At 42.1% G+C, this 12,953-nt stretch overlaps 1 protein-coding gene across 4 annotated transcripts in view; it reads right to left on the reverse strand.

Annotated features, from left to right (window-relative positions):
* GPR107 (G protein-coupled receptor 107) overlaps window positions 1-12,953 on the reverse strand; it is a 148,119-nt gene that overhangs the window by 62,595 nt on the left and 72,571 nt on the right. For all 4 annotated transcript variants that reach the window (XM_073600493.1, XM_073600494.1, XM_073600496.1 and 1 more), the window contains 4 exons: window positions 11,107-11,180; window positions 10,117-10,234; window positions 7,318-7,448; window positions 1,352-1,395 (listed from right to left, as the gene is read on the reverse strand). In XM_073600493.1, coding sequence (XP_073456594.1) covers window positions 1,352-1,395; window positions 7,318-7,448; window positions 10,117-10,234; window positions 11,107-11,180 — 367 coding nt within the window. The remainder of the gene's footprint in view (window positions 1-1,351; window positions 1,396-7,317; window positions 7,449-10,116; window positions 10,235-11,106; window positions 11,181-12,953) is intronic.

Consider the following 12,953-nt stretch of genomic DNA (forward strand, 5'->3'; position numbering starts at 1 on the left):
CTGTAGTAAGTCTGCAGTCTCTGACCATCTCCTGTATCATATCTGCAGATTTCTGATCATCTCCTGTATCATATCTGCAGATTTCTGATCATCTCCTGTATCATATCTGCAGATTTCTGATCATCTCCTGTATCATATCTGCAGATTTCTGATCATCTCCTGTATCATGTCTGTTGGAGGTGCACCGAATGGAAATTTTGCTAATACTATTAGCAATGTGTTTGAGTTTAAGTAAGAATGCAGACATGATATAAGAGATGGTCGGAGACAGCAGACCGCATTTTTCTTGAGCTTTTCTTGCACTAAAAAGGTGCCAAAAATGGCCAACAATAAATTCATATTAAGTTAAATTGATGACATCAATTAAAAAGTCGATTATAATACAATTATATAAATATTTAATTTTCGGATTTAGTTTTCGGTTCCAAAATTTCCATTCGGTGAACCTCTTAATTTGCAGGGATTTCCTCTCACTTCCTGTTCGACTATGGGACAGGAAGGGAAGGTAATCCCCCCAATGGGACAAAGAGGCCTGTAGTTATACTTTAATACTGACCAACGGAAGTGAGCAATAAAAGGCGGAGGCTGACTGAAGGCAAACTCTAGACCAGTGATGGCGAACCTTGGCACCCCAGATGTGTTTTAACTACATTTCCCATGATGCTCATCTACACTGCAGAGGGCATGAGCATCATGGGAAATGTAGTTCCAAAACCTCTGGGGTGCCAAGGTTCGCCATCACTGCTAGCCAATCTGTATGTCTTGTGTACGGAAGGATTTTGAAGGATTTGAAACAGAATGGGAAGATTGCTCCCCTATCTGTTGCACCATATCATGCTGTGTCATCAGCCTGGAGTGAGGGGAAACCTTTCCACACACCATCCAATATTAAAAATAAAGCTTTGACTGAAGCTGAACTTGAATTAATTTGTTATGTTTTTGTTCTAAGGACACCAAAGTACTCCAGAGAAAATATACAGAGCCTGGGTAGAAAACTGAGCCACAGATCTTGGCAACACCAGGCAAGGCTTCTAATCATGCTGCACCCTAAGATATATTCACACCTATATGTCTTTGTATTTTGCATGAGCAGAGCAGGCGCAGGTTTCACACATGCATAATCTTTATGGAAGGAGTGTTTTGTTGGAAAAAAAGAAGAAATCAGCAAGACTTTTTATATGAACAGTGCCTGCAACGTGCAGGTGTAAAAAAAAGGCCCTATTCTAGCTATACAAATGAATGCGTTCACTTCTCTATTAGCAGACAGAGCAAAGATGTTAAAGACATTTAAAAAAAATCGAATTTGCAGAGCAGCAAAAAAAAAAAAAAAAGAAGGAAAAAATGAACTCACCCTTTCCATCTGTTGCGGAGGCTTCCTGTAGGTGGCGGATTGACCTAGCAAGACAGGCAAAATGTAACTGCACTATGTATAAAGCATTACACTGAAGAAAAAAAAAAAAAAAAAAAACACACAACATGGTATGACAGCCTCTTAGTTGATAGGACAAACCTTTTACATTGTCTCACTGTTAAAAATGCAACTGAAACAGCAGTGCTGACCTAACACCTAGAGATAGGCTAAGTTCAATTAGTTAGTCCTTCTCTGCTGCACATCTTCTGGTCAGGAGGTACTGCTGGTGTCAGGAAGGTTAAGCTATGCAAAGCTCTAAAATCTGCTTGCCCTAGTTTAAAGTGGTTGTAAACCTCAGACATGAAATATGAACAAAGCATATCCCTCTATAGTGTGTACTTGTCTCAATTAAGAACACCAGGTCATTTGTATCAGCTACTTAATTCCTCTGCTATCAGCATGAATTACTTCTGACCAGTTTTCCTGACACCAATAAAACATGGTGACAGGGGAGAGGGCTCCAGCACACAGCCTGTGATTGGCAGCCTCAGCTCTGTTCCTGTGAGGCGTGTGTGTGTGTGTGTTCCCTCCAATCAGCTCTCAGAGGTATTCTCACTGAGCTATGCAGGGCTTTCTGAAGCCCAGACAAGCTGAAAAAATTTGACATTTTGAATGGATGTAGAGAAGAGAGGGCTGCAGATAAACAGTTATAATTTATGTAGGCAGATTTGTTTCATCTCTGTGTATCACCTAGGTCAATGGTGCATTTTGGTTTTGAGCTGCCCTAGGCAAGACTAAAAATCGGACACATCCCCCCATCTAAATTTGTTCCACCCCTTTCTCTCTCTCAACTTTAGGTGGAGCATAAATAGGGAGAGAGAGAGAGAGAGAGAGAGAGAGAGAGAGAGAGAGAGAGAGAGAGAGAGAAAAATGTGGGGGAGGGGGTTGAGAGAGGGGGTTCCCCTATTCCCATACTACAACAGGAGGTTCCCTCTCCCCCAAAAGGAGAAAAAAAAAAAAAACTACACTGGACCCTCACCTTCCTGTAGCCCCCCCGATTCCTTTTTCCAGCTGTGTGTAGCGAGGCTGCCGAAGAACGATCAAAGCCCAGGACTCCAACCTGCTCTGTCAAGTGAACTACTTGCGGGATCGAAGACTGCAGCCACCATCGCTTCTTGCTTCCACTTTGCTCCTGTCACCGATTGGTCAGTCCGAGGCCGCCCCTGGTGACACCCCTGTGGCGGTGGGCACCATGTCACCAGGGTGCAATCCATACCCCTGTAGCGACACCACTACTCGTAGAGTCCCTTCTGCCTACAGGCGGGGCTAGCCCCCTGAAAAATGCCACCCAAGGCAAATGCCTTGTTTGCCTTGCAGTAGATACGCCCATGACGTAGGCCAGTCATTTCACTGGGTATAAGTGTTTACAACTTTGAATGGATGTAGAGAAGAGAGGGCCGCAGATAAACAGTTAAAAACTTATGTAGGAGGACTTGTTTCATCTCTGCATCACCTGAGGCTAGTCACTTCACTGGGTATATGTAAAAGTTTACGACCGATTTAATGGAACTACTAGTTAGTTATTGATATTGAAAGCCATTCCTCAATGCTAAAGTACAGCCGTGCACCACCCACAGGATCAAGAAAGATTGTCGGTCAAGCTCTTCTATGCCCAGGCTAGGCGAGGATTCCTGTGTTGGGTCAAGTTACCCATGGGCTGCTTGCTGGTGGTGTCCTTTCTAATCCTTTAACTTTTAGCTTTGCAGCCATAATTCCCACAAAACCCAAAGACTTAAGTTTCCCAGAAGCTTGGCGGGTGATAGAATGTCCCTGGATTGCTGTCAATCATTCTTTAGTCTGTGCTGAGCAGATAAGGTATGCAGCTGAAAGGAAACAGGTTGAGACCAGTGGCAGTAAAGTGGCACTCTGCAGCAAGGTTTCAGACATTCCTACTAGCTTAAAGAGATGGCTGCATCTTTTTAAAAGGCACATTTCTCTGGAAGTAGACACACCCACAAATCTTCTCTGGGTAGTGAGCACTGCTATCCTGGACAGCGAGAGCTACCACTTAGATGCTTTCTTGTAGGCATAATATGAACTTACCTATATAATGGTGCATGAGGGCTGTAAACACAATTACGCTTTTTGAACAGCTGCTACATAGTCAAGTTATTATTACATGGGCAATTATTAATTGCACAACTGTGTGACTGAAACGGTACAGATGCCATCGCCTGGTTGGCAACACACTGCTTATGGTAAGATTCAGTGGCAATTTTTACTCATGTGAACGATTATAAATGAATGACTTCTTTCCATGTTTTGAATGAGCAACTGCCCTTATGGGTCACATCTTTCTGTAATCTGTACTGGGACTGGTCAGCTTACAGTTCATGTCTAGCATGAGATAAATAAAAGTGTGTGTATGCACATCCAGAGACAATGGATGGGACTCCCAAAAGAATGGGACCATGGAGGTTAGAAGCACGCTGTGGCAGAGCACCTATACACCAGTTCAGGCAGGCATTGACTGCAACACCACTTCAGGGAAGCAAGAGGACCATTATCAACTGCCGCTCTTCTGATCTTGGAATTCACCAAGGCCCCACAACCAACACATCCCTGGATACAGGCAAAGGCAAATTAGGACATAAGACTCAGGCAGATAACTTGCTTCAGGAAGTCTCACCAAAATACCCATTTGCTTTGGCCAAAAATGTAATATGTGCTAAAAATCCACCTTGTAGTAGAGCTCCCAGCGCAAAAACGGATTTGATATCTCAGGCTGGTTAAACAGTGGCTGGCAACTGGGGTTCATCCTGCAGACCTAGTCACTGCAGGACAAAATAGTGACATAGGGGTCGGGGGAGGAAATACAATGTCCAGCACACCCAGAAGCTGGGAGTGGAGAGCTCTGCTACAGAGTGAGGTTTTAGTAATTCAGCTTATGGGCAGGCATGTATAAAGCTGTAACCTTCACAGGGTAATTTTTTTCTAAGTTTGTTAACCCCTGATAGGGTTATTTTAATAAAAGCCGAGATTTGCATATTGGGGTACCTGGGATTAGAGGCTCATGAAAAAAAAAAAGCTCAAGAGACTGTATAAAAGGTATGAGCAGACACCCTAAGGATGGCACATTTTAACATTTACTAAATGTAAATTGTCACTTTTAAATAAACATTAGATTTGAAGCTTAAAAAAAGGAAAAGCAGGCACAATTCCATTTCACATGAGCTAGAGAAGTAAAACCTGGAATCTGATTGACTGAAAAGCTAAACACACTTTCTCATTGATTAACATCAGGCTTAACTAGAGAATACTTTACAAACCTGGGTAGTTCAAAATTAAGCGCAAGTTAAAATAATAAAATAAAAAATAATGCAAAAGCAGAGACTCAATATTGTTAGGCTCATTTGACACAGCCAATGCGCTCCGATCAGTAGGGGATCAGTGAGCAGCTGAATGGCACAGATGTCAGTGTTTTGTTCAGTTTCTGGCCGATGACACGACTTGCCCCACGACATCTCTATGGGTGGCCTGGTCTGTTTACATCAGGCTACCTCCGATTCATCACCATTAGGTCTGGAAAAATAGAAAAAGGACAGTCCTTTTCGGGGTTTTTTTTTCCGGAACTGGATGGACTTGGAGTTAGGTGGGTATAGAAAAAAAAAGAAAACACACGACACCTTTCTGTCTATATGTAGGGCTGCATGGAGCTTACAATAAGGTCCGCCAGAAAAATGGACAGACAGACCTGATCAGAATGCCCAGTTGAAAGGGGCCTTATGGAAAACTGCAAGTTACAACTATCAATAGAATGAGAGGTATAGACAGTTTTCAAAATTCAGCTCTCCTCGCTGACCAAAAGGAAAGCTTAAAGGGTGCAGCCAAGCTGAAGGTATATGGGTTATCAATGAGCTGTAAGCAGTTCTAACCCTTCCCAATCAGGTGTTTTATAGTGTGATTTCCATAGTACATGAACATGTTTAAAGTGTTACTAAACCCAGTAATATTAAAATAGTTCATCTGCCCCCCACAGTGTCCACAGCTTATAAATCTTCTCTTTTTGGATGTTCTGTATACCACGGTTACATGATAAATTGCAGTTTCTCCAGTGTTGAGAGTTCAGGTAGGAGGAGATTTCCACTTCGGCCTGTATAAACGCCCAAATGTCTGATGCCAATATCATGTGACCTGGCTAGCTCTAAGAACAAGTAAATATTCTCTCCAGCATAAAAGACAACTTTTTTTCCAAATTTTTCACAACTGAGCATGTGCAAGTCGGCTACTCTGCCTGTGTTAGCTGGCCTTCCCCAGATAGACAGTGCAGCAGGGGGAGGATAAGTGCATACAGGATAAAACAGCCTTTTTACACAATGCAGAGGATTAACCCCTTAAAGCGGGGTTCCACTCAAATTTTTAACCTAATCTTACCCCCTTCAGTTAATTGCATAGATGTTCAAATGCCGCACGAAAATTTTTTTTATCGCTGTAATTACCTTTATATTGTAATTTATTGTGGCACTTCCTGTCTCTCCTCCCATGGGAGTAGGTGTGTTTATTGCCTTTCCCCGGCGCCGCACTGTCTCCTGGGTGCTTAGTGTCAGGCTTCCCAAAATTCAGTGCAAGACAATGATCATGCGTGTGAACAAGCTGTGAATGAACAGCATTCACCACATCCAGGAAATCAATGCTTGTGGGCTTCACATGCCCACAAGCAAGATGGAAACAGCCAGCATCACATTTTTTTAAGTTATTCTTCAGTACAAAAACAGACAGAGGCAGAAATATTACACCCAAACTGTGAGTATTGTTTTGGGGTTAGCAAAGTGTCTCAATGACCTAAAAAAAAAAAAAAAAAAAAAAAAAAGAGATTGGTCGCCGGACTCCCGCTTTAAGTTCCACAGTGAGTATAACAAGCATGCTATGCTGCACACACAGACAGATTGTTGTGGGTTTAGTAACACTTTAACTGTAAGGAACAGCTAAAAGTAGCATTGAATGACATGTGCACAGAACAAAATAGGCATATAATCAGTGTTTAAAAATATGCAAGTACAGTATCACAAAACACAAATGGCCTTTAACACTCACTTTCAGTTTGTAACTTTTAGAAGCCCATACTTCTTTTAAGGTAAAATTGTGTTTTGCCCATGCAGAGTAAAACCGGTTCTTGTTAATGTCATCCTTCGCAGTGGCTGCTCCTACATACTCCTCCCTTCGCTCCTGCCGACACTCGATTGCCCATGGCAGTGAAAAGAAGCCACTGGTAAGTTTTAAGCCACAACTTGGAGCTTACACATGGTTGAGGCCTCTATATTCACCCCCATGTGACAAGGCCAGTGATATCGATGGCTAATTACTGAACATTAGTGCCAACACATGGGAAGATGGAATCCATGGGTCCATAATCCCGCATACCTAGAAGTACCCAATAGGTCATGGCTCCTTTGCAAGTAAACTAAGCAGCATAGAAATACAGTGAAGGTAAATATAAGTAGCTGTGGGAGTTGGCAGAGCGACCCTGTTGCTTTGCAGTGCATGAGCAAAGAAAGGTTCACAAAAAACAAAAAAACAAAAAAAAAAGAAAAACAACAGTAACTGTATGCCAAAGTCAGATGAGCTCCCAAATCTTATTAGTTATTTGTAATGCCCTTTACAGCAGGGCACAGACTGTAGGAGGGTGGGACAGTAGTGAAAGCCAATGAGTCTCTACCGAGTCACACAATCCCGTCAATCAAATACAAGGAGTTGCTAACAGGAGGAGAGAGTAGAAAGATGACCTCACCAGTGTGGTGATGCTAATTCACTGTCCAATTAGCAAGTTGGGGTGGGTCGGTGATCAAGCTGTACTGTTTTACTGCAGTTAAAGTCAGGTCACGTACATCACTGTCCTGCCTGTAGTGCAAAAAGTCTGCATAAAAGTCCTACACTGCACAGAACGTTTAGAACAGCAGAAGACTTACCATATGACTGGGAACAAGATGGCACCACAACACAGGAGGTCTACAAGGAACAGGATTTCTTTCCACAGCCCATACTCTGTTGTGCCTTGCTCTGTAGACTCGATGATAATGTATGCTACATTAGCTAGTACCTGCCAACAGAATCAAGGCATTAAAATGCATGGACATGCATATATTATTTCAAATAAGCGATCAGCATGTAAAAAATACGCTTGGGTTAGCAAAATGAAAAATTGTGAGTAAAAAAGTTAATTTATGCAGGAGAAAATAAACACGCAGCAAATGCACACAGCGGGTGATTGTTGGACACACCCATACATTAAAGAGGTTTTAAACCTCCAAAAAATAAAAACCTGTAAGACAAAAGCATAATGAGCTAGTATGCATCGCATACTAGCCCATTATGAAATATGTCCCTTAGAACTATGCCGTGAATCGGCGCTGGCACACCTCTGACAGGGCCAACATCTTTCTCAGAGTTACTTCAGTGTTTGTGGGCTCCAGCACTGCGATTAGCCAGGGCCACAATGACGCACTTCCGCACATGCGGGAGCCGCCAGTCACGGCGCAGGCCCTAAAGAAATGGCACGAGCGGCTGTTCATTCAGTGCGCATGCGCCGATGACGTTGTCTGTGTATATAGTAAATATCTCCTAAACGGTGCAAGTTTAGGAGATATTTACAGTAGCTACAGGTAAGCCTTATTATAGGTTTACTTGTAGGTACAATTAAAGAGGAAGACTTGACTTCCTCTTTAACACAAGAAGCCAAACAGCGAATCATGTACCCTTTTTACTTCACTAAGAGAGAGGTAATACTGCCCACTAAAGGAAGCCTTACTGAATAGCGGAATAGCAGTGGGCAGGATTTGACCAGAATAAGGAAAAGCCAGACTCCTGCAACAAAGTGAATATCGGAGAAAGGCAAAAAAAGGAATTTTGCCTTACCTGAAAAATTCCTTTTCTTTGAGTACAGTACAGGACATAGAACCTGTATTCATAGACCCTGGGCTGTACAGTATGCAGGCTACCTTCAGGTGAATTAACAGTAGCAAAAAACTTGCTTGTGCCACCCTTAGAGCGAAATCATATAACCCCACCCACTCCTTGAGACTCCCGATTTTTGTTTTAAACAAGCAATGAAGAGTGAAGACAGAGGGGCGGGACCTGTGTTCTGTACTGTAAGATAAGGAAATAACAGTTAAGTCAAAATTCCTATCATCTTAATAATCTTCTCCCCTTCATTCAGCTAATGTGACACCAGTGCTGATGGAGACAGGCAGGCCAGGGGCAAACAAGGATATCCTCAGGTGCCCAGTGTCCTCCTTATCAACCAATGTCAGTTAGGAGACCAGCAGCTGACCAGCATAATGCACATGGATGTAATGCTGGAAAAAAAAAACCCGTTGCTTTGTGTAACAAAAAACACAGGCTTGATTCACCTTTAGGGCAATTTTTAAGCATTTTGTAAAGCCACCTATGAAGAATGCAGAGAACACCCCAGGGTGACACGGTACCACGGTACCATTGTTGAAAAAAAAAAAAAAGCTGCTCTAGAATGTCAACACAAGACAATAAGGCTGAGGCATCAGCTGTAACTGCTCTAAGAAAGCAGTGGCATCAAAGACAGGTTCCTGGTCTGTAAATTAGGAACCATAAGGCATTTGAGAACTGAAATAGCAGGATCCACTAATGATCCCTGGGACCTGAAGGTTCTAGAAGTGGCAAATGTTTTCCATAGACTTCAGACATAGTGGCAGAGAAATCTGATTTTGTTAAACAAGCCGCATGCTGCTTGCCTGAGAGGGAACTAGAGTCAGAGGAGGAGAGTAGTGTCATAATAGGACCTTGTACCAGGACAAGGGAACAGCTATCACTGAGTGGGGTTGTCTGCAGAACGCATCTTATTTGGCCCTTTTGTCACAGCTCCCTTGCACCTGTGATCTGCCATTGCTAAGTGAGGGGATCCTCATTGGGGTACTCACAGAACAGAGTTTGGAATGGTTGGGGCTTTGAATGTCAGGACAAAGGAACCATAACAAAAACGCAGATACCTCACCCTCCTGAGAGAAAGCAAGAAAAAAAAAAAAGTCAAATCTAAAAATTGCTTGTGTCGAGAGACACATTAGGGACAAAAAGTCAGGGGGTACCACAACAAAACAAATAACTCCCCAATCCTCTGTCTATAAAACTGCATTGTGTACTACATAGTAAGGTTCGACCTGTTAAAAGCCGGGAACCAGTGCCAACACACAGGGAAACCCAGTCTTATCTTATCAATGACACAGAGCCTACTAGATAAGAATCCAGGCTTCATCCATCATGTTGGACATACCCCCAAAAGGTGTCTTCAAGGTCTGGGAACCACAGAAACGGACTACAACAATTCATGATAAGGTGAGTGCCTAACACAGATTCCAGTGCCTGAAGCAAACATTACAGGTCGGCCTCATGAAGTGGGGTCCCTGAGGTAATAACGGGGCGTACTGATCTGGAAACTGCTAGAAGACCCAAGGTAATAAGCAGTCAGATCTTGAAAATAGTGTCAGAAGAAAAAAAAATGGTTTAAAAAGAAAAATGCTTCTCTGGAGAAAAGCAGGTACATCATCTGAGGACGCGAGTATAACACGTGGGGTTATACAAGTGCACACTAAAAGTCCTATATCCTGTCCTGTACTGTACTGTACAGTTAAGATAAGAACATTTACTGGCTGATAAAGACAAGAGTAGGCAGCCTGCTTTGTTGGGCAAGAACATTTTAGTGCTTTACTTGAAGTAAATAAGCAGCTAGTAGCACTCACCTGCAGAGGAATCACAATCATGAAGATCTTTTTATCCTTATCAGACAGGATGTGTTTCACAAAAGCCCAGCCTGTTCCAATCAGTGCAATGGTGATGAACAGGAGTGCCCCTTTTAGCCTGATGAATGAAAAAAATGGCAATCAGCTTGTATTAAAAGGCCTTTAGACCTCTAAAAACAGGATTAGAATACCTAAAGAATAAGTAAACCCAACCTTTTATATTCCTGATATGTGCCTCCTGTACCATGTACTTGTAGGACAAAGTATCCTGTTCTGTTAGTATTTCTTTCCATATGTAAAATCCCTGATGCTCTTGCGAGTTTCAGAGTTTTTCTATTAAAAACTGAGCACACTAGGCATGAGAGCGCAGCATGGTTCAGTGTTCTGGCTGTGCTGGAATTTAGGCTGCTCTCCTCCAATGAACAGACTTGTGCTGCATCATTATGTACACATTATGACAGACTTGCCTGAAAACGAAGCCCTCTAGCGGTATGTTGTCACCGCTGAAGACGCTTCCACATTCACCCGGTCTTCCAGGATCTGAATGGCAGAGCCTGCGAGGATGTCACTCCCGCACACGGGAGTCGCTGTTTGCGGCACGGGTATGCCGTTCCTTCAGAGCTCATGCACCGGTGACATCACTGGCTGCATCTAAAGTAAATATTTCCTAAACGGTGTACGTTTAGGAGATATTTACTGTACCTATAGGTAAACCTTATTATAGACTTACCTATATAGTTAAACGTCAAAAATGGGAGTTTACTCCCACTTTAATATGTGTCAACACTTGCTTTTATGGCGCGTTATAGATCTGAGCGTTTTTACGAATACATTTTGGAATAAAAATTTGTGAATTTATATGTTGCGTTCTGTTTCATGCCTGTAAAGTCTGAACAGTATGGATATTTTTTGTGGTTATGTTTTTAAGTTGTGCTTCATGGAGTTACAATATAAGCCCTCTGGTTAATGGTATGCCAACATTATACTCACAAATGGGTGATGTAGTACACCACAGCCCATCCTTCAATGGGATATCCTTGAGTTGCGATATAATGATAATCGATCTAAAGAAAAAAAAAAAAAATAAATAACAAAACCATCATCAGTACTATGTATATCTCCTCCAAGGTTTGCAGCTAAGGTCATGATACAAGTTCAGAGACAATATAACACTATGCACTACACCAGTGGTCCAATATCAAAATATGTCCACTAGAGGTTCTAGCAACGGTTTTCTGACTAGCGGGGTGGGTTTGTTGTCAGGACAGGACAGAAATCAAGACCATTTACAGTCTGCACTGGAATCCACATATTCCATAGTACTCCAGCAGTATCATTAACAAAGATTTAAAACTGAAATTATAAGCAAATATTGTAGAAATACAAGAGTCATGTGTATTCTTACTTGAGTCTTGGTGTGCTATTAGTATTTCTTCAACATTTTTGCAGTAACTCAGTGCGATACTTTGCCTCTAAGAACTTCCTGCACTAAAGACCAGGAAGTGCTGCTATCTCCCTCTGTGCAAGGTGGCTTGTCTTCTATCCGCCCCCTTCTCTGTTTTTTTCAGGCAGCCTGGACTGGTGGGCCCAGCTGGGCCCCTCCCACAGCTTTGTTCTCCGCACAGGCTATGTGCAGTACAGTGATGATATCACTATTACTTTAACAAGATAACAACTATGTTTACAAAGGGGTTTGGGCACACAAACTAAATGTATATCCTGTAGGAAAATGGCGGTTAAAGACAAAACAGCCATCTTTATGCCCAATTATTACACTGTAATTCTATCTGTAACAATACGGGGTCCATTTATGCGGTGAGAACAAGCGTGCTGAAACTGCAAATTGTTTACGGTCTGTATACTGTATTAGACGTCTAAAGACAAGGAGGTTACATTCTATGCACTGTATGAGTCATTTCCAGATAAGGACCTTGGGAAGAAGGAAATCCCTGTCTAAGAAGAATTCAAAAGATGAATTATTGCCAATACAATTAGGCAATTATGCTACTATATTAAGGGGACATACAATTGTATTAGCAAAACAGGAAGTTAAATATGTTCGTGCCCCATCGGGGGTATAGTGGGAAAGTTTTTGTATGTAAAATTATTCATGCGATTAAATCTGTGCAGGAACGCCCTGTGCAAAACTTGCTTTATGACACATTCCATGAAAAAGATGTCTGGATGGGAGCATATGCTGCTCTAAAACCTGGATATACAGTGGGGACGGAAAGTATTCAGAACCCCTTAAATTTTTCACTTTTTGTTATATTGCAGCCATTTGCTAAAATCATTTAAGTTCATTTTTTTCCTCATTAATGTACACACAGCACCCCATATTGACAGAAAATTTTTTTTGCAGATTTATTAAAAAAGAAAAACTGAAATATCACATGGTATTCAGTCCCTTTGCTGTGACACTCATATATTTAACTCAGGTGCTGTCCATTTCTTCTGATCATCCTTGAGATGGTTCTACACCTTCATTTGAGTCAAGCTGTGTTTGATTATACTGATTGGACTTGATTAGGAAAGCCACACGCCTGTCTATATACGACCTTACAGTTCACAATGCATGTCAGAGCAAATGAGAATCATGAGGTCAAAGGAACTGCCTAAAGAGCTCAGAGACAGAATTGTGGCAAAGCACATATCTAGCCAAGGTTACAAAAAAAATTCTGCTGCACTTAAGGTTCCTAAGAGCACAGTGGCCTCCATAATCCTTAAATGGAAGACATTTGGGACAACCAGAACCCTTCCTAGAGCTGGCCGTCCGGCCAAACTGAGCTATCAGGGGAGAAGAGCCTTGGTGAGAGAGGTAAAGAAGAACCCAAAGA

Source organism: Aquarana catesbeiana, linkage group LG09 (genome assembly GCF_042186555.1).
Source record: "Aquarana catesbeiana isolate 2022-GZ linkage group LG09, ASM4218655v1, whole genome shotgun sequence".
Classification (NCBI taxonomy): domain Eukaryota; kingdom Metazoa; phylum Chordata; class Amphibia; order Anura; family Ranidae; genus Aquarana; species Aquarana catesbeiana.